Consider the following 19,491-nt stretch of genomic DNA (forward strand, 5'->3'; position numbering starts at 1 on the left):
GTTCAGGGTTTAACGGTTCCTTGATTTCTGTCGACTAGGTATGCACAAGATGACACCACCAATTAAAGATCTGCTGCCTAGACTCACCCCCATCTTAAAGAACAGGCATGAAAAAGTACAGGAGAATTGTATCGATCTCGTTGGACGCATTGCTGACAGGTGAGCAGATTACTCTGCCATTTTTGTAGGTAGTGACATCCTCTTACTTGGTTTAAGTAGATTGCTTAAACATTCTTTTAGGCAATATTTCTTCTCAGATTTAGCGTATTTGTATCCAGCAAGCAAGTTTTCCTTGAAGCTGCTTACCTAAGTATATATGGTCAGCTTATCCAAGATTAGTATTTTCAGGCAAATTTCACTTTGGCTGGTAATAAGCAGTAGTGATGTTTGAGACAGGGTTTCCCTGTGTAGCCCTGGCTGTTCTGGAACTTGTTCTGTAGACTAGGCTGGCCTTGAACTCAGATCCACCTGCCTCTGCTGGGATTAAAGGTGTACGCCACCCCGTAGTTTTAAAACGGAGCCAAACTTTCTGTTTTATTTTGTTTTGAGGCAAGATCTGACTATATCCCCGACTGACCTGGAACTCCATAGATCAGGTACACCACCACTTAACAAGCCAGGTTAGTCTTCATTTAGTGTTAAGATGAGTTAGTGGTGGTTTCAGAACTGAATATGCACATGTACTTTGTAACCTTCGAGTAAGGGGTGCAGATCAGCTACCTTATTTGGCACGATGGAGGCTCTGGACTTCATCCCCAGCACCGCAAAAACAAAAAATCAAAGCACCTTGATAGCAAAGCAGTAATAACCATTTAGTTAATATTTTAATTTTTTTTTGTTTAATTAGGGGAGCAGAATATGTATCTGCAAGGGAGTGGATGAGGATTTGCTTTGAACTTTTAGAGCTCCTGAAAGCACACAAAAAGGCCATTCGAAGAGCTACTGTCAACACATTCGGGTACATTGCGAAGGCCATCGGGTGAGTAGTTGCATTATTTCTAGTAGCTTATAATAAACCCATTGTGTTAATCATCTGATCACTGACCTGCCCCTGTCTATTTTAAGTATTTTTTTTAACTTTTAAATTGAGCTAAAATAGATGGAATGCTTTAAAAATTTCCCCTTCTGTAGTATAGACATTTTCAGAGAGGGAAATAGTTCCATTTTCAAAGTACATTCACATTTTTGTTGGTCTTTTTAGGAGATTAGGTATTCCTTCCTCCCCCCCGCCCTTTTTTTTTTTCGAGACAGGGTCTCTATGTAGCCCTGGCTATCCTAGAACTCACCATGTAGACCAGGCTGGCCTCGAACTCAGAGATCGTCTCTCTGATCTTACTCTTAAGAGGATGTGCTCCCATGCCTGGCTAGAATATTGCTTAAAATATTAAGGGATGAGTACTCCAGTTTTTTAATCTCCACATTGTTCTGTTATGGACGTCTGTTTTAATTGCTCTTACTAATAAAAAGAAGCTGGGGCGTCAAGGCTGTGAGTGCCAGAGGGGTAGAGTTTGCAGCAGAAGCACATGTGTGAATACGACAGTACACTGCACGCAGGAGCTTACATGACCACCACAGGACCACAGCCAGAGCACTGGCGTCAGTGGGGAGGGGGTCAGGTCTCTCCCCTGCCTGAGGAGCTGTATGAATGTGGCCCCTGTGAGGCTGCTTCTGTAGGATGTCTGCATGCATGCACATACTGAGAGTACTTTGTGGGCTTAGTGGAGTTCATTGTTTTCTTTATTTTATTTTATTGAGTGTTTTGCTTATGTGTATATGCATGTATGTACACATGGACATGCCTGGTGCCTGTGGAGGTCATAAGTGGGTGTTGGGTCTCCTAGAACTGAAGGTGTGGATGGTTGTGAGCCACCGTGTGAGGACTGAAAATCAAACTTGGATTCTCTGGGAGAGCAGCTAGTGCCCTTACTGCCGAGCTGACTCTAGCCCTGACTCAGTGGGCATATAAAAAGAGCACATAAGATTGGGGAGGACTAGCCGGGCGATGGTGGCGCACGCCATTAATCCCAGCACTCGGGAGGCAGAGGCAGGCAGATCTCTGTGATTTCGAGACCAGCCTGGTCTACAGAGCTAGTTCCAGGACAGGCTCCAAAGCCACAGAGAAACCCTGTCTCGAAAAAAAACAAAACAAAAAAAAGATTGGGGAGGACTAATGGGGGAGGGAGAGATGAGAGAGACATTGGAAAGACAGGAGAAGGGGTGGGTGTGACCAAGATGTAGGTATGAAACTCTTGACATTAAGGGAGTTTTTTTATATTAAACTTACTTTAAATCTTTTATTGTTGTAATTTATATGGATGTATATAAGTGCTTTGCCTGCTCACATGCCTGTGCCACTTGTATGCCTGGTACCCTCAAGGGACCAGAAGACAGTATTAGATTCACAGCATCTTGAGTTAGAGAAGGTTGTTAGCTGCCATGTGGATGCTGGAGCTCATACCGAGATTGAAGGGCAGCCAGTGCTCTCGACCCTGATCCGAGCCACCTATCAGCTCCTTTTTTATTTTATTTCACCGTTTTTAGTGGGGAGGGGTGCAGAGTCTAACTGTGTGCTCCTGACTGGTCTTAACTCCAAAGATTAGTCTGTTCTGTCTTCCAAGGGTGAGATTAAAGGTCTCCCAACATACAATATTTATATATAATTCATATCTTAATGTTCACTTTCTGTTTTTTTTTTTTTTTTTAAATTTTCGAGACAGGGTTTCTCCGTAGCTTTTTGGTTCCTGTCCTGGAACTAGCTCTTGTAGACCAGGCTGGTCTCAAACTCACAGAGATCCTCCTGCCTCTGCCTCCCGAGTGCTGGGATTAAAGGCGTGTGCCACCACCGCCCGGCTACTTTAAGTGTTTTTAAGAACACATTGTTCCAAGGGTAATCCACAGATTCATCTGCCTTATGAATTCACTTATGGTTCATTTCTTCTTCATCAGAACCCAGCTGAGAGAAGCAGTTAGTTGTCGAAAATGAAACTGAATGTGTCATTTTCCAAGCTATAAGCTCGACACAGCCCAGAGTCGTCATAGGGAGACAGGGAATTGCACAGATGAGAGTTGCCGGTGACCATGTCTGTGAGGGATTGTTTTGATTCTTGACTTATGGGGTAGTACTTTATTTGAGCATGTGGTCTTGGGCTGTATAAGAAAGTTAAGTTGAGTGTGATCTGGGTGCAAGCCAGTAAGCAGCATTCCTGCACAGTTTGTGCTTCGGTTCCTGCTTCACTTCCTGCCCTGACTTTCCCTGACTGCGACCTGGTGTGGAAGTTGAAACAAGCCCTTTCTTCCCCGAGTTTCTCTTGGTCATCGGGCTCTGTCACAGGAGCAGGGAGGAAACTAGAACAACCGGAAGACGTGAGGCTTCGGTGGTTCTGCTTTTAGGGTAGACACGGTGAAGAATTGATTAGCCCAGTGTCTCTGAGCTTTAGCAAAGGAAGTGTGGAAAAGCTTGGTGTGGGGGCAGCCACCAACTTGGGGGACCCAGCTGAAGATAAACATGGGAGAGGGGAGAGCAGGGAAGATGAGGAAGAGATGGTGTGTGAGAGCATGGGAGGCCAGAGGTGTGGATAGTCTTGTTTGGGATATTCTGCCTGGCTTTGGAGTCTTACTTAAATTTCTTTATATTTCAAAAAGTTTAAGCTTATATTTGAAAATGAACCCACCTGAATTAACATTAAGAAAAATCTGACAATTCGTATGAGCCTTTTTATTTTATTTTTTTGAGGTTATATCATTTCCTTCTTCCCTGTATGAAGCACTTGAGTCAAAAGCCACAATCCTCGTGATGAGAAAAGTACTGCATTTTATCAGAAATCATTAATATCCACCAATAACTGCATTCCATTGCAGGTTTCTTTTCTCTGAGAAGAGGTTCAATAGGTGTGATAACTTGCTGATGCGTTTCTTCTTTCTTTTCAGCCCTCATGACGTATTGGCTACGCTTTTAAACAACCTCAAAGTTCAGGAAAGGCAGAACAGAGTTTGCACCACTGTGGCCATCGCCATTGTTGCTGAGACATGCTCCCCCTTCACAGTGCTCCCCGCCTTAATGAATGAGTACAGAGTTCCTGAACTTAACGTCCAAAACGGAGTGCTGAAATCCCTGTCCTTCTTGTTTGAGTACATCGGCGAAATGGGGAAAGACTACATCTACGCGGTAACGCCTTTACTCGAGGACGCGTTAATGGACAGGTGAGTGACTACAGCCAAAGCAGGCACCAGCGTTTTGTTTTTAGAGTTTATTAAGGTACCTGACCTACTTGTTGAAGAAACATTACTATGGATTATTTCATATAATTTCTTATTTTAATATTTGTTGTAATGGGTTTAGTCTCTTCATATTTTAAGCTAGATTTTGATTCACTCTTGTTTTTAAAACAGTTAGGGGGTAGAAGATGAACAGGAGTTGATCTGCATGACAGAAACCTGTAGTTTTGTTCTCGGTGTCTCAGATCATTCAGGGCAGCTGAGTGGCACCTCCAGAGTGCTGGGGTTGTAGACATGTACCACCGTGCTTGCTTTATTGGGGGCTGTGTATGACTCAGGGCTTCACACACGCTCCATCCTCAGCAGATCAGATCCTCTTATTGGTGGAGCCAGCTTTCCTTTGCAGCCTCCGACGATCCAGTGGCAGCCGCGAGTTCAGTACTCCATGAGAGTTTGCCTACATTTCACAGAACTGCTGTCCCTGACAAGAGAAGCGGGAGGAGGGCTCAGTTTCAGTGACTGCTAAGTTTTCTGCTGGTCACTTTTGTGTACAGTTTAAAGTTATTCACTAAACTGGCCACATTGAGCCTCTAACCTCAACTGCTACAGAGGCTGATACAGGAGGATTGGAAATTCCGCGCAGCATGCACAAAATAAGACTGCCCTGTTTCAGCCGGGCGGTGGTGGCGCACGCCTTTAATCCCAGCACTCGGGAGGCAGAGGCAGGCGGATCTCTGTGAGTTCGAGACCAGCCTGGTCTACAAGAGCTAGTTCCAGGACAGGCTCCAAAGCCACAGAGAAACCCTGTCTCGAAAAACCAAAAAAAAAAAAAAACAAGACAAAACAAAGTTTTGAAAATTGGGTGAGGTATAAACAGAAAATGCTTTTTTGTTGCTTGGCCATCCAGACCCGAATAATCACATAAAAACTATTAATTACAGCACTATTTGGCCAACAGCTTAGGCCTATTCCTACCTAGCTCTTATATCTTAAATTAACCCATTTCTATTAATCTGTGTATTGCCACAAGACTGGCTTACCTAGTAAGGTTCTGGCATCCTCCTTTGGCAGCTACATGGCCTCTCTCTGACTCCGCCTTCTTTCTCCCTGCATTCAGTTTAGTATGTTCTGCCCTGTCATCGACCACAGCAGTGTCTTTTAACCAGTGGTACTGAAACATGTTCACAGCATACAGAGGGGCTCCCATGTCCCTGGGGTTGTAGTTAAGTGGAGCTAGTGTTGTACCAGAAAGTAGAAGCTATGGGGACAAAACAGCACAGCAGCAAATCACCTTGCTTCTCTCTCACATTGCTTCTTATGCTGCATGCCAGAACATTTACAACCATTGAGAGGTGTGACCTGAGGCTAAAGTTGTCTTCTGATTTGAGAGGAAGTTTTTGAAAACTTACTTTTCTCTTCAAATATTGATTATAAGTAAAGTTGTTTGTTCATAACAAAAACACTTGAATATTGCACTGCAAATATATTTAAATTTTATATTCTCAGTTATTATATCAAAATTCATTTTGAAATAAATTGCAGATTTCTATCAGATGTATTTTTTGTAATTTTCATGTAACATCAAAATAATTTGCTGTGCCTTTTACAGTCTTTTTTTGTGATTTCAACTCTTAGAATTTTCTTTTTCCTTTTCTTTTTCCCCCCAAGACAGTAGCCCTGGTTGTTCTGTAACTCACTTTGTAAACCAGGCTGGCCTCCAACTTGGCGATCCACCTGCCTCTGCCTCCTAAGTGCTAGGTTTAAAGATGTGTGCCAACCACTGCCTGGCTAAATTTTTCATTTTTTTAATTTTAGAGTTCATAATATTTGTTGCGCCTTTTTTTTTTTTTTTTTTTTTTTTGGTTTTTTTGAGACAGGGTTTCTCTGTGGCTTTGGAGCCTGTCCTGGAACTAGCTCTGTAGACCAGGCTGGTCTCGAACTCACAGAGATCCACCTGCCTCTGCCTCCTGAGTGCTGGGATTAAAGGCGTGCGCCACCATCGCCCAGCTGCGTCTTTATTTTTAAAATGTGCTTTGGGGATTGATATGTTCAAGATACATTATACATAATTCTCAGGGAATTAATGGAAATTAAAAATTTATCTTTGCAGGTTGAGGTAGTAACTCAATTGAGAATTACTAATAATAATTGGTTGAAAAACTTAGAACTCCTTCATTATGGTGAATGTTAGATAGTTAATAAATTAAAGGTGTTATATGGTTCATGTTTTTTATTTATGCTTTTGAAAGGTTGTTAATAGCTTGCCAGACTGTGAGCACTTTTTTGAATGAAAATTTTTGATTTATATGCTGATATCGACTTACAGTCAAATGTTGAATAGTAATTCAGGTCCTAATAATGCAAATGAATATTTCTTTCTTTCTTTTCTTTTTTTTTTTTGGTTTTTCGAGACAGGGTTTCTCTGTAGCTTTGGAGCCTGTCCTGGAACTCGCTCTGTAGACCAGGCTGGTCTCGAACTCACAGAGATCCACCTGCCTCTGCCTCCCGAGTGCTGGGATTAAAGGCGTGCGCCACCATCGCCCGGCCAAATGAATATTTCTTACAGATTAAGATTAACTTAAAGAGACCTCTTCTCTCCACTCCAGGGACCTTGTGCACAGGCAGACAGCTAGCGCAGTGGTACAGCACATGTCACTTGGCGTCTATGGCTTTGGCTGTGAAGACTCTCTGAATCACTTACTGAACTATGTATGGCCGAATGTGTTTGAGACATCACCCCACGTGATCCAGGCCGTCATGGGAGCTCTGGAGGGCCTGAGAGTTGCTATTGGACCCTGCAGAATGTTGCAGTACTGCTTACAGGTGGGCTAAATGTGTGGGTTTTGTTTGTGTTCGTTGTTTTTATACAAGACCCCCCAAAATAGTGATTAGTTTATTATGTTGAAGTCAGTCACTACCCAGTTGAAGGAGACCCCTGCATAGTGGGGTTTGCTCCCAAACCCGGGCCAGGTACAAACCATGCCTGTTTTCACAGAGATCCTTTATTACGCAGCTCAAGTGGCCGCTTTGTGACTCAGGCAGAAAAACAGCAGCAAATGATCCTGCAGGGGTTTTTGGGTATTTGGTTTTTAGAGACAAGATTTCTCTGTGTAGCCTTGGCTGTCCTGGAACTCACTCTGAAGAGCAGGCTGACCTCGAACTCTAGAGATCCACTTGCCTCTGCCTCCCAAGTGCTGGGATTAAAGCTATGTGCCACTGCCCAGCACCAGGTGTAATTTTTTTAAAAAAATAATTTGTATTCTACGTTCACTGGTGTTTTGCCTGCATGTATGTCTGTGTAAGGGTGTCAGAAGCCCTGGTACCAGAGTTATAGACAGTTGTGAATTGACATGTGGCTGCTGGGAACTGAACTCTGGAAGAGTAGCCAGTACTGAAGCATCTTTCCAGCCCAGCTGTGTAACTTGTTTTTTTATTTTTTGATTTTGTTTTTCGAGACAGTGTTTCTCAGTAGCTTTGGGACCTGTCCTGGAACTCACTCTTTTTTTTTTTAATATTTATTTATTGATTTGTTATGTATACAATAGTCTATCTGTGTGTATGCCTGCAGGCCAGAAGAGGGCACCAGACCTTATTACAGATGGTTGTGAGCCACCATGTGGTTGCTGGGAATTGAACTCAGGACCTTTGGAAGAGCAGGCAGTGTTCTTAACAACTGAGCCATCTCTCCAGCCCAGGAACTCATTCTTATAGACCAGGCTGGCCTTGAGCTCACACAGATCTGCCTGGTGTGTGCCACCACTACCTGGCTGTGCATGTGTAATTTTTAAGAAGAGAAAGAGGGAGGTCTGTGCTAGAATGGGTTAGGTCAGGTGGTGTATTTTGATTGTGTATGTTAATTAGATGAGCTGGGGGCGGGGGGGGGGGGGGAGACTTTTGTTTGCTGGACTTGGGCAAGACCTTCCTGACAGAACCTAGGCTAGTGTCCTTCATTGATTAGTTAGCATGTGGGAGACAGTTCTGTGTTGAGATAGAAATTAGATTTTGTGTTTATCCATTACAATTTTGTGCAGTTTCCAGGTTTTTTCCTTCACTTCAAAGTACTTCAAAGGAACTACTTAGTTTTTTGGAGACAGGGCCTGGTTGCAACAGATGCAAACCTGGTTGACTTGGAACTCACTATGTGGGTCAGGCTAGCCTTGAACTGCTAGATAGCTCACCTCCTGCCTCCTGAGTGCTAGGATTAAAGGTGTGTTCCACCATGCCAGCTAAAAGGAATTATTTTTTTTTGTAAATTTTTAAAATTGTTTTTATTGAACTATATATTTTTCTCCACTCTCCAGCCTTCCTCTTCCCTTTCCTATGATCCCCATGCTCCCAATTTACTCAGGAGATCTTGTCTTTTTCCACTTCCCATGTAGATTAGATCCATGTATGTCTCTCTTAGGGTCCTCATTGTTGTCTAGGTTTTTTGGGATTGTGAATTGTAAGCTGGTTTGCTGTTTGTCTAAAAGCCATGTATGAGTGAGTGCATATTATATTTGTCTTTCTGGGTCTGGGTTACCTCACTGAATATGTTTTCTAGCTCCATCCATTTGCCTGCATATTTCAAGATGTTGTTATTTTTTCTGCTATGTAGTACTCCATTGTGTAAATGTACCACATTTTTCTTATCCATTCTTCGGTCGAGGGCATTTAGGTTGTTTCCAGGTTCTGGCTATGACAAACAAAGTTGCTATGAACATAGTTGAGCACATGTCCTTGTGGCACGATTGAACCTCCTTTGGGTATCTACCCAAAAGTGGTATTGCTGGGTCTTGAGGAAGGTTGATTCCCAATTTTCTGAGAAATCATCACACTGACATCCAAAGAGGCTGTACCAGCTTGAATTCCCACCAGCAGTGAGGAGTGTTCCCTTTTCCCCACATCCTCCCCAGCATAAGCTGTCATCAGTGTTTTTGACTGGCCGTTCTTACAGGTGTAGGATGGAATCTCAGGTTCTTTTGATGTGCATTTCTCTGATGGCTGAGGATGCTGAGCATTTCCTGAAGTAGCTTTTAGCTACTTTAGATTCCTCTATTGAGAATTCTCTGTAAAACAAAGTATTCCTAACCCTGTCTTCACAGTCCGCAGTCGCGTTAGATATATGTGGTCTTGAAAATAGAATTAACTACGTTTTGCTTATTCTAGGGTCTGTTTCACCCAGCTCGGAAAGTCAGAGATGTGTACTGGAAGATTTACAACTCCATCTACATCGGCTCCCAGGACGCTCTCATAGCACATTACCCGAGGATCTACAACGACGATAAGAACACCTATATTCGTTACGAACTTGACTATATCTTGTAATTTTATCTTGTGTCTAATGCACAGCTGTTTCACACCTTAAACTTGCTTCTGTCTGATATAAACATGTAAAACATTGCAGATCAGTGTAGAGCTGGTCATAGAGGAAGGTAGAAATCCAGTAGCATGATTTTGAAATAACTTTGTTTTTGATGTTAAACGCCAGTAGTGACCAAGGACGCAGTGATTACACACTATACTGGAGGGATTGTCATTTTTTATTCATCTTTATGAAGATTTAGAATTCATTCCTTGTGTTTAAAGGGAATGTTAAATTGAGAAATAAACATTCGTGTACAAAATGCTAATTTGTGTGTGTTTTTTGAATATACTTGTAAAATGAACTTTGGTAAAGTTGGTTTGTGTAGAATAAGTGGTTTAACTTCATTTTCTGTCACCTGGTTTATTACGGAATGTAGTTAGCAGGACAGACTGTACAGTGGTGCCCCCTGTCCAAGTCCATCGTTGATGAGAAGAGTCCCTTTGGGGCGCTCCCCTCAGTGTGGCGTGAGCATCCTCCACCGTAGAAGAGTCGCACTTTGGCCGAGCTGTCTTGAATATTATTTGTACTTACATAGCACCTGTCACCTCGTGATGTCTCAATGCTTTGTGACGGGCAGAGAGGATGTATTTTAGGTCTTGTCCAGCTCCCGGTGGGCCGTGTTCAGACAGTGGGAACGCTGTCTATCCTTCAGAACTCTTCTCCCTGTTGGGAACAGTGCTGTCTGAGGATGCACAGGTGCATCTGACCTGGCTTTGCCTTTGGAACCAGTATAATGGAAGGGGCCATATGCAGAGTCCTTATAGATCAGGATGCTGTATGGGAGAAGTAGAAAGTTAAAAGAAAATGCCTGGATTTGATTTGTTTGTAGCAGACAGATATAACACCGTAGTTTACATGTGCAGTGTGAGTCAACATGCCCCTCGGTTCTAGAAGAGCCAAGCATTCAGGCTCTCAATGTTTAAATCAGTTTTATACCCCAAATTTCTTGTTTTTTTTTAACCTTTTTTCCCCATCACTGTTTTGTCTTCCTCTGTTTGTATTTCTGTTGATTCTAGAGGGAAATGATTCTGCCATCAGTGGGACTAGCATATGACTTTGCTCTTCAGAACAACTAGGATTTGACTAACCAAGAAGTCTCTCCGCTGGACACCAAGAAACAGCTTCTGCTCTGCTTTTATAAAATTGATACCGAGCATTAAATGTTCCCAGGCAGGGCACATAGCTTCTTGTTTTTCCTTGTGTGTGGTCTGACTTCTATCAAACACAAATTCCCAGACCACTTTCCTGTTCTTAGAAATTTTCTAGCCATGCCCTATGCACTTTTAAATATCGCTGTTTTGTATAGTTGATTTCAGATAACCCTCGGGAATTAGTAATCTTGGGAATTGGATACAGTTCTCAAAGTTAAGATTTAATTATCAGTTAAAATACTTAATATAGCTGAAGTTTGTGTATGTAGCTCCTTGCTATTTATGGGAAATAAGCTTTGCGTTAGGAACAGGGCTGACAGAAGACCGTCTGCTTGAGTGACATTTTGCTGATGGAGGTGATTGCAGGATAGATAAGGGAAAGATGCTAAAGGCTGTAACCTCAAGATTTTGACCAAATAGATCCTCAGGTGTTTGGGTTGTTTGATGCTCTTAGTAAGGAAAACATTCTGTGATGTACCCTTGTGAAAGATGTTTACGTGATGTTTGAACTTCTCGGAGACCGCACTTTGATGTTTCTTAAGGCAAAGCTTAGGCACGAAGAATTAATGTTCTTTAGGGGCAGGTGGTGGTCTTTACTCTGGCCCTTTCCTGTTCTTCCTCCCCCTCCCCCCATGGGCCATTGCCCTCTGATGGAATTAATTTCTTTGGCTGTTTGATTTTTTTATATTGTATTTTTAAAATTCGCTGTACGATGCCCTGTGAGCATCATGTACCACCAGATAAATAAAATTTATTATATTTAAAGTCGTAGTGTAACAGTTCTTAATGTTAGTCGACTCTGTATGGTACTGTACTATGTACGCTCTGTTGTTTGCCATATTCATTACGTTGCTGGCCATTCTAAGTGAAGCTAAATATTAGGGGATGTGTTTTCTTCAGGAACTAAGAAACTGACGTCGGCATGGTGGTACAGGCCTAGAATCCTAGCACTTGAGGTAGTGGCTGGGGGTTGCACGTTTACCTGTTTGGGGTACGTATAAGACCCTGCCAAAAAGCCAACACAACAACCCCCCCCCCCAAAAAAAAAAATTCCAGCTCTGTCAGTTAAGTAGTCTGGCTCAGGTTTCCAGTCAAAGATCCATAAAGATGTAATACAGCAATCCCAGAATCACTCTGCACTAACATTTCAGGACAGATGAGTCCTTTGTCGGGGGGATGCTCTATAAATACACCCCCAACTTCTGACTTAGGTGCCAGGGATACCCATTTCCTATGCAACCCCCAAAAAGCCTCTAGATAGCAACTTTTATCTTTTGGGGGAGTAAAATCTTCCAAGGTTGAGAGACACTCAGCTACCTTCATTCAGACTTGGGGGTGTTTGAAAGGGTGCTGGGAACTTGTAGCTCAGTCTGACTTTAAATTCCTGGTGGTCCTTCCTTTACCCTGCAAGGGCTGGGACCACAGGGTCATGCCACCATGCCTGTCTGGCCTCAGACGTTAAGTAGAACTCATGTCTGATCAAGTATGGGGTGTGAGGAAAGCACTGTCTGGAAAGCAGAGAGGATATTTAGCAAATCCCTAAGACACCTGCTTTGGGTCAGTGGCCATATAAGTCCTGTGCAAAGTAAGTGCTGAAGATTGTCCAGACATCTGTCCTCAGGACATACATCCACACATAGGCATAAATAAAAACAAAATCTAAAAATATCAAATATGACATCACCTTGGGGAGCTGGGGAGTGTAGCTTGGTTGGTAAGAGGCTTGCTTGGCATGCACAAGGCCCTGGGGTCAGTCCTCAGCACCATGTAAGCCTGTGGTAGCAGATGTTAGCAATTTCAGCACTCAGGACACGGAGACAGGGCCAGGAGTTCAAAGCCACCCTTGGCTACATAGGTAGTCAAAAAAAATACATTTTTTTATGCTTATGTTTTCCCTGCAAATCTATATGTGCCCCATAAGTGTGCCTGGTGTCTGTGGTCAGAAGGGTCGGGTCCTCTGGAACTGAAGTTACAGGTGGAACTTAACGACAGGTAAGCCACCATGTTGGTGCTGGAGGTGATTTCTGTTGTGTGGAGGAGAGGGTTCTGGAAGGTTGAGCATGAGAACATGATTGGCAGGCCCCCGTTTGACTGCAGGCTGATACTTTCCACCGACGGATACCTTTAGTATTATTCTATACTCCCTTAACTGTTAAAATTGATTTTTGACCTTTGGTATTATAGAATTTAAAAAAAAAATTTGTGGTACCAGGAGCTGAAACAATGGCCTCACCCACGTCAGCTCTCTGCCATGCAGAAATACATCCTCCGTGTTTTATTTTGAGACGAGGATTTCACCCAGTAACCTCAACTGACCGCGTGTTGGAGAACCTTCCACCGCCGCCGTCTAGTTCTGGGATTACAGGCGTGCATCACCGGGCCCAGCTCGGTTTCACCCTTGCTGTCGCCTGAACTGGCTGCCCTGTGTGACACATGCAATTGGTGCTTTTCAGAAAGATCCATGGCTTCCTCTTCACCTGACTGGCTCCAGCCAGTCCTTAGAGCACAGGCTCCTTTGACGGTGTGGGGTCTGGCTCTCTTAAAAGGGCGGTGGTACCTGGGATCCACACTGCTCTCCACTCCACACTCAGGGTTCCCGTCACTCGAGTGTCCACCCTGGTGGTCTGTGTATGCCATGGAAGCATGGAATGGACCCCCCTCCTCATCCTCCCGTTCCCGGCCCCGTACGCCCAGGGACTTGGTGTGAAAGCCGCCCCTGAATTATTTCAGACAGGTTATTGCTGCCCAGAGTTGTATGGGAACTTCGAAGCACGGAAATAAGATTTTCAGGCAAATACTTCTTTACTCACGGGGGTGAGAGCTCATCCCCAGACTGAGGCAATGGTTTGTTGAAAAGCTTTGTTCAAAACGGTCTGATTTCTGTAGTATGCTTAGTTTCCGACAGGGGGCAGCAACACCCAAGAAAACAAAGCCTTGGGGTTTGAGACGAAAAGCCCCAGGAAAGGCTGCCAGAAAGGGTGTATTTTTATTAATTGAATACTAATATGTAATATTCTCTGAGATATGTTTTTAAAAAAGACATTTAAAAATAATATAATCATTTATCTTATTACAAAGTTATTTAAAAATCGAGTGCTTTTTTCTTGTCTGCATCTGATAAACCTTCAAACTCTGTCGATCAGTAATATTCTGTGCTTTGTACCAATGAGAGTGGAGCCGCCAAGAACCACACAGTGTCCTGCTGCTTTCAGGTGAGGGGGCCCAGATTCACATGTGAGCTGTTTGGCTCCAAGAGCCTGTGCGGTTAGTACTATTTCACCTACTCCTCCCAAGACACGACCCTTTTCTGCTGTGTGCTGATTTTAAAAAATTAAAGAGTTGCCGGGCGGTGGTGGCGCACGCCTTTAATCCCAGCACTTGGGAGGCAGAGGCAGGAGGATCTCTGTGAGTTCGAGGCCAGCCTGGTCTACAAAGGGAGTTCCAGGACAGGCTCCGAAGCTACAGAGAAACCCTGTCTCGAAAAACCAAAAAAAAAAAAAAAAAAAAAAAGAAAAAAAAAAAAGAAGAAGAGAGAAAGAATCTGGTGGTGGTGGCACAAGTCTTTAATCCCAGCACTTGGGAGGCAGAGGCAGGTGTGTCTCTGAATTTGAAGCCAGCCTGGTCTCTGTAGTAAATTCCAGGCCAGCCAGGATCTATGTAGAAAGACTTTGTCTCAAAACAAAACAAAACAAAAACAACAACAAACAAAACCAAAGCAAAACAGGAAAGAGGGACCGTCTACGTTCAGACTGCCCCCACCCTGAGCCTGTCCACGTAGTGTATGTAGCTGGAGAGGCCTTGATCTTTTGATACCTGCGATGGTTTGTGCAGGAATGGCCCCCCTTGACCCAAACCTTAAATGCTTGGCCTATAGGGAGTGACACTATTGGGGGTGTGGGCTTGTTGGAGTAGGTGTGTCACTGTGTGTGTGTGGTGGTGGTGGTGGGGGCTTTGAGCTCTCATTCGCCAGGCCTAGTGTGAGTCTCTCTGTGTTGCCTGAGGATCAAGATGTAGGACTCTCAGCTCCTTCTCCAGCACCATGGTACCCATGATAATGGGCTAACCCTCTGAACTGTAAGCCAGCCCCAATTAAATGTTTTCTTTTAAAAGAGTTGCCCTGGTCCTGCTGTCTCTTCACAGCAATAGAAACCCTAAGACAACATCCCAGCCTCTACTTCCCGAGCTCCTTCCCTGCATCACCGTGCCTGGTTTTAAGTGGTTCTGGGAATCGAACTCAGGACTCAGTGCATGCTAGCCAAGCACTCTCCCACCTGAGCTCTAGCCCCAGCGGTTTAGATCAGTTTTTTTTTTTTTTAGATTTATTTATTTATTAAGTATACAGGCCAGAAGAGGGCACCAGATCTCATTACAGATGGTTGTGAGCCACCATGAGGTTGCTGGGAATTGAACTCAGGACCTTTGGAAGAGCAGGCAGTGCTCTTAACCACTGAGCCATCTCTCCAGCCCGGTTTAGATCAGTTTTGACCCCTGTACTAAACGCTAATCGTGCCTGCGAGGAGGAAGGGGGAGGATGGTGAGGGACCTTGAGTCTCATCAGCCACCGGAATCCACACGGAACACTCTCGCCGCGTGCTTTCTCCCGCTGACGGCACCCAGAATCACATTTAAAGTGCAGAGCTTGCGCTACCCCAAGCGCCCGTTTCTTCACCTCCGTCCCACAGCCCCTAGAGTTTCCGCACAGCAGTGGCCTCTGCGCTCTTAAAAGACGCTTTGTTCGGACTCGCCGCAGCTGTTTGCCTCCGGGGTTCGCTTCCCCGTGCGCCTATCTTCAGGAACAGCTGGAAGCAATTTTCAACCTCAGCGTTGCACATTTCACGGACGGCTGAGCTTCACAACAACGTTGGAAGCCACGGCTTGAGGGCGCGTGCAGCTTTGGTTGGACACGTGACCGATTTCATCCTTCCCATTGGTGCTGAAACACTCAGCGTCTCTAAGAGGGTCCTTGCCGGAGCAGTAAAGGAGATGCCGGGAAGACACGGAGAAGAATACATCACGCCAGTACGCTGAATCTGCTCCCTGCATGACGGCCGAAGTGATCCCCTCCAAAGAAAGGCAGGCCACCTCATGTCCCTCCCAGTCCCCAGTCTTCCCCCGGGCTTCCAGTCATTCTGGACAAAAATCGAAGATTTTAAAAATGGCTTTCCTGGCCCTTGGCGGTCTGGTTTCTGCCTTCTGGTGTATTCTTCCTCCTCCTTCTCACTCTGAGGTGGCCTTTTTTGCTCTTAAGTCACCAGTGAGTTCTCTCAGGCCCTAGCTCTTCGCGTCCTCCTGGCTGCGACCTTCCATTTCCAGGTGTCTGTGTGGGACACGCGTACCTCTATTCGTATCCCTAATGCCGCCCTCTGAAGCAGTGTTCCTGTCCTGTGTCCTAAGTACCGTCCTGTCCCCACCGCTGGCTATCCCCAACCTGCTCTGTTTTCCTTCAGGGCCTTTGTTGTGAACTCACATCATACAGGGCGTACTATGCCATCTCTGCAACGGTGTTTACCTCTGTGTTCCGCGTGCCCAGACCTTTGTGTATCCAGCCAATGTTAAGAACATTAGTTGGATGCCAGCCTAAGAGGTTTTGCTGTTTGAGAAAGAGCCTTACCCTGTAGCCCAGGCTAGCTTGTGTGTATAGCCCAGATCAGCTTCTGTACTCCCAGCCAGACAGCTCCTGGCTCTGCCTCCTGAATGCTTGGGTTACAGGTATGAAGCCTGCCACTTGGCTGAGAAGAACGTTTTTGAATTGTTTTGGGAGGCTGTTCGGGACAGGGTTTTACTATGTAGTTCAGGCTGGCCTCAAACTCACAGAGATCCACCTGCCTCTGCCTGCTGAGTGCTGGGGTTAAGGGCGTGCACTCTATCTGGCCGAGAACAGTTTTAAGAAATGGGTCCTATAACCACCTATGCAGAAGACTAATGAATTCACCAGAGCGTATTGGGTGATTTCTCTTTCTTTTCCTCGGGAGTAGGCTGGTAATTAATTTGCAAAGCGGAAATGATAAAATGTTCAATGAAAGTGAACATTGTTACATCATTGAAAATGGGTGAGATTGTCTCCCGAATTGTGCATGGAGAGACAGCTGTTTTCACCCTAATGACAAGCCCTGCCTTTTCATAACTAGTGCGTTCCTTCCCATTCCCTGCAGAGTTAGGCCACACTCACTTCTAAAAAAGATGCTTCAGTAATAAGTAAAAAGCCCCTGAATTTGGCTGGGCCTGAATCAGGACGATGGATATATGCTTGCTTATAAACACACACGCTTTATGCGCTATGGACAGTGACTGGAAAGGAGCTCCCCTTGCGTGGCTTCAGGGAGGGAAGACAATCCTGTGGCTGTCTACTTGGGGATCCAGCATGCATGACATTTGATGGTGTCCTGCAAGCACAGTATGGGGGTGTCCTGCTCTTTGTCACTTGTCAAAGTCACTAAAGTGGAAGACGTGTAGACCCAGTGGCTCACTTTACAATACATACACACACATATGCACACATAAACACATACACAAATACCCACACACACAAACATACACACACATATGCACACACATAAACACATACACAAATACCCAAACACACACACACACACACACACACACACACACACACACACATACATTTTAGCAATTACCTTTTAAAATGATTATTTTTTTCCTTTTATCAGTGTCTGCGTGTGTGTTTGTGTGTACATGTCTGTGTGTTTGTGTGCATGTTTGTGTGTGTATATATGTGTGTGCGGATGTGTGTATGTTTGTGTGTGTATGTGTGTGTTTGGGTATTTGTGTATGTGTTTATGTGTGTGCGTATGTGTGTGTATGTTTGTGTGTGTGTTTGGGTATTTGTGTATGTGTTTGTGTGTGTATGTGTGTGTGTTTGGGTATTTGTGTATGTGTTTATGTGTGTGTATGTTTGTGTGTGTATGTATATACGTGTGCGTATGTGTGTGTATGTTTGTGTATGTGTGTGTATGTTTGTGTGTGTGTGTGTTTGGGTATTTGTGTATGTGTTTATGTGTGTACGTATGTGTGTGTATGTTTGTGTATGTGTGTGTATGTTTGTGTGTGTGCTAGTGCACATGTAAACATGCAGACACAAGGAATTGATGTCAGGGGTTTTCCTTGATTTCCCTCCGCCTTAGCTGTTGAACCAGGGTCTCTCATTTGAACCCAGAGCTGGAGATTCCGCTAGTTGGCCGAGCCCGCTGGCTCTGGGGTCTCCTGGACCCTCCACTTTGGCACTGTCACGTACAGGATTTGACAGCTCCACCTTTTAAAACTAATCTTTAGGGGCTAGGGAGGGGTCTCAGTGGGAAACACACCTGCTAACAAGCGTGGAGACCCAAGTTCAAATCCTCAGCACTCACTTAAATCTAGGCACGGCGTCACCTGTCCGTAATCTCAGTACCTGTTGGGGGCGGGCAGGCAGGTGGATCCTGGGAGATTTCTGGACAGCTAGCCTGCCCTAGAGTGCAAACTCGGGATTCAGAAAGAGACACTATCGTATAAAAATAAGGTAGAGAGGTGATTGAGGAAGACATTTGGCAGCAACCTCTGATCTCCATTGTTGCCTGCGGGAGTGAACACTACCCCCCTCCCCCCGTGTGCACAGGCACGTGATTGCGTTACCGTATGAAGTAATTGTCTTAGATAGGGTTTCTAGTGCTGTGATGCCATGATCAAAAGAGACCTGGGGAGGAAAGGGTTGATTTGACTTACATTTATAGCCCATCGTGAAGGGAAGTTAGCACAGGAACTGAAGGAACATGGAGGAAGGAACCAAAGCGGAGCCCTTTGAGGATCACTGCTTGCTGGCTTGCTTCTCGAGGTTTGCTCAGCCCTGCTTTCTTGTACAACTAAGGACTGCTTGCCTAGGAAGTGACCCTACCCGCACGCCCCTGTGAGGACAATCTAATAGAGGCGTTGTCTCAACCAAGATTCCTTCTCAGATCTGTCTAGGTTTGTGTCAAGTTGACAAAAGACAACCAGGATACTAACAGACTTCACTGCAACATTTAATATATTAACACAGTATCTAAAGGAGAGTTTTTAAGAAGAATGGAGAGCGTATATGTTATTCACTATATCTAGACCTATATAATATAATATAGATTCATTTCATGATCTGGGAGTGGGTTAGGAATCAGAAGGGAGAGTTGAAAACGTCCCTGTTTGAGTAAAGCAAAAGATAAGGAGACTATAGTCCACAGCGCCTGGAGGACCCTGGGAGGGACACGTGGGTCACCCTAGGAAGGGGAAGTAGACAAGATCTCCTGAGTAAACCGGGGAGAGCGGGAGGGGTGGTAAAGGGAAGGGGATGGAGGATGAGAACACAAAGGGACAGGGTGATCGAGGGGGTAAGAGAGACCGAGTGGGAGAAGGAGAATCGTGACAGAGGGAGCCTCTGTGGGGTTATGGAGAAACCTGGTACTAGGGAAATGCCCGAGAATCCACAAGGATGACCCCAGCTAAGACTCCTAGCAATAGTGGAGAGGGTGCCCAAGCTGGCATTCGCTTGTGATCACATTGGTGACTACCCCAACTATCATCATAGCTCCTTCATCCAGTAACTGATTGAACCAGAGGCAGAAATCCGCCACAAAGCTCCAGGAATCCAATCGAAGAGAGGGAGGACGGAATATTTGCGCAAAGGAGGTCAAGGTCATGAGGGGGAAATCCACAGAGACAGCTGAACCAAGCTCGTGGAAACTAGGAAACTCTAGACCGACAGCTGTGGAGCCTCCATGGGACTGAATTAGTCCCTCCGTATGTGGGAGA

At 44.8% G+C, this 19,491-nt stretch overlaps 1 protein-coding gene across 2 annotated transcripts in view; it reads left to right on the forward strand.

Moving 5' to 3' along the window:
- The window catches only part of Sf3b1 (splicing factor 3b subunit 1), a 50,029-nt gene extending 38,551 nt beyond the window's left edge, over nucleotides 1–11,478 (forward strand). For both annotated transcript variants that reach the window (XM_075956376.1, XM_075956377.1), the window contains 5 exons: nucleotides 39–159; nucleotides 848–979; nucleotides 3,928–4,200; nucleotides 6,822–7,038; nucleotides 9,364–11,478. In XM_075956376.1, the coding sequence (XP_075812491.1) occupies nucleotides 39–159; nucleotides 848–979; nucleotides 3,928–4,200; nucleotides 6,822–7,038; nucleotides 9,364–9,522 (902 nt within the window). In that variant the 3' untranslated portion in view covers nucleotides 9,523–11,478. The remainder of the gene's footprint in view (nucleotides 1–38; nucleotides 160–847; nucleotides 980–3,927; nucleotides 4,201–6,821; nucleotides 7,039–9,363) is intronic.
- Nucleotides 11,479–19,491: the final 8,013 nt, after the last annotated feature.

The sequence above is a fragment of the Microtus pennsylvanicus genome, chromosome 22 (genome assembly GCF_037038515.1).
Source record: "Microtus pennsylvanicus isolate mMicPen1 chromosome 22, mMicPen1.hap1, whole genome shotgun sequence".
Classification (NCBI taxonomy): domain Eukaryota; kingdom Metazoa; phylum Chordata; class Mammalia; order Rodentia; family Cricetidae; genus Microtus; species Microtus pennsylvanicus.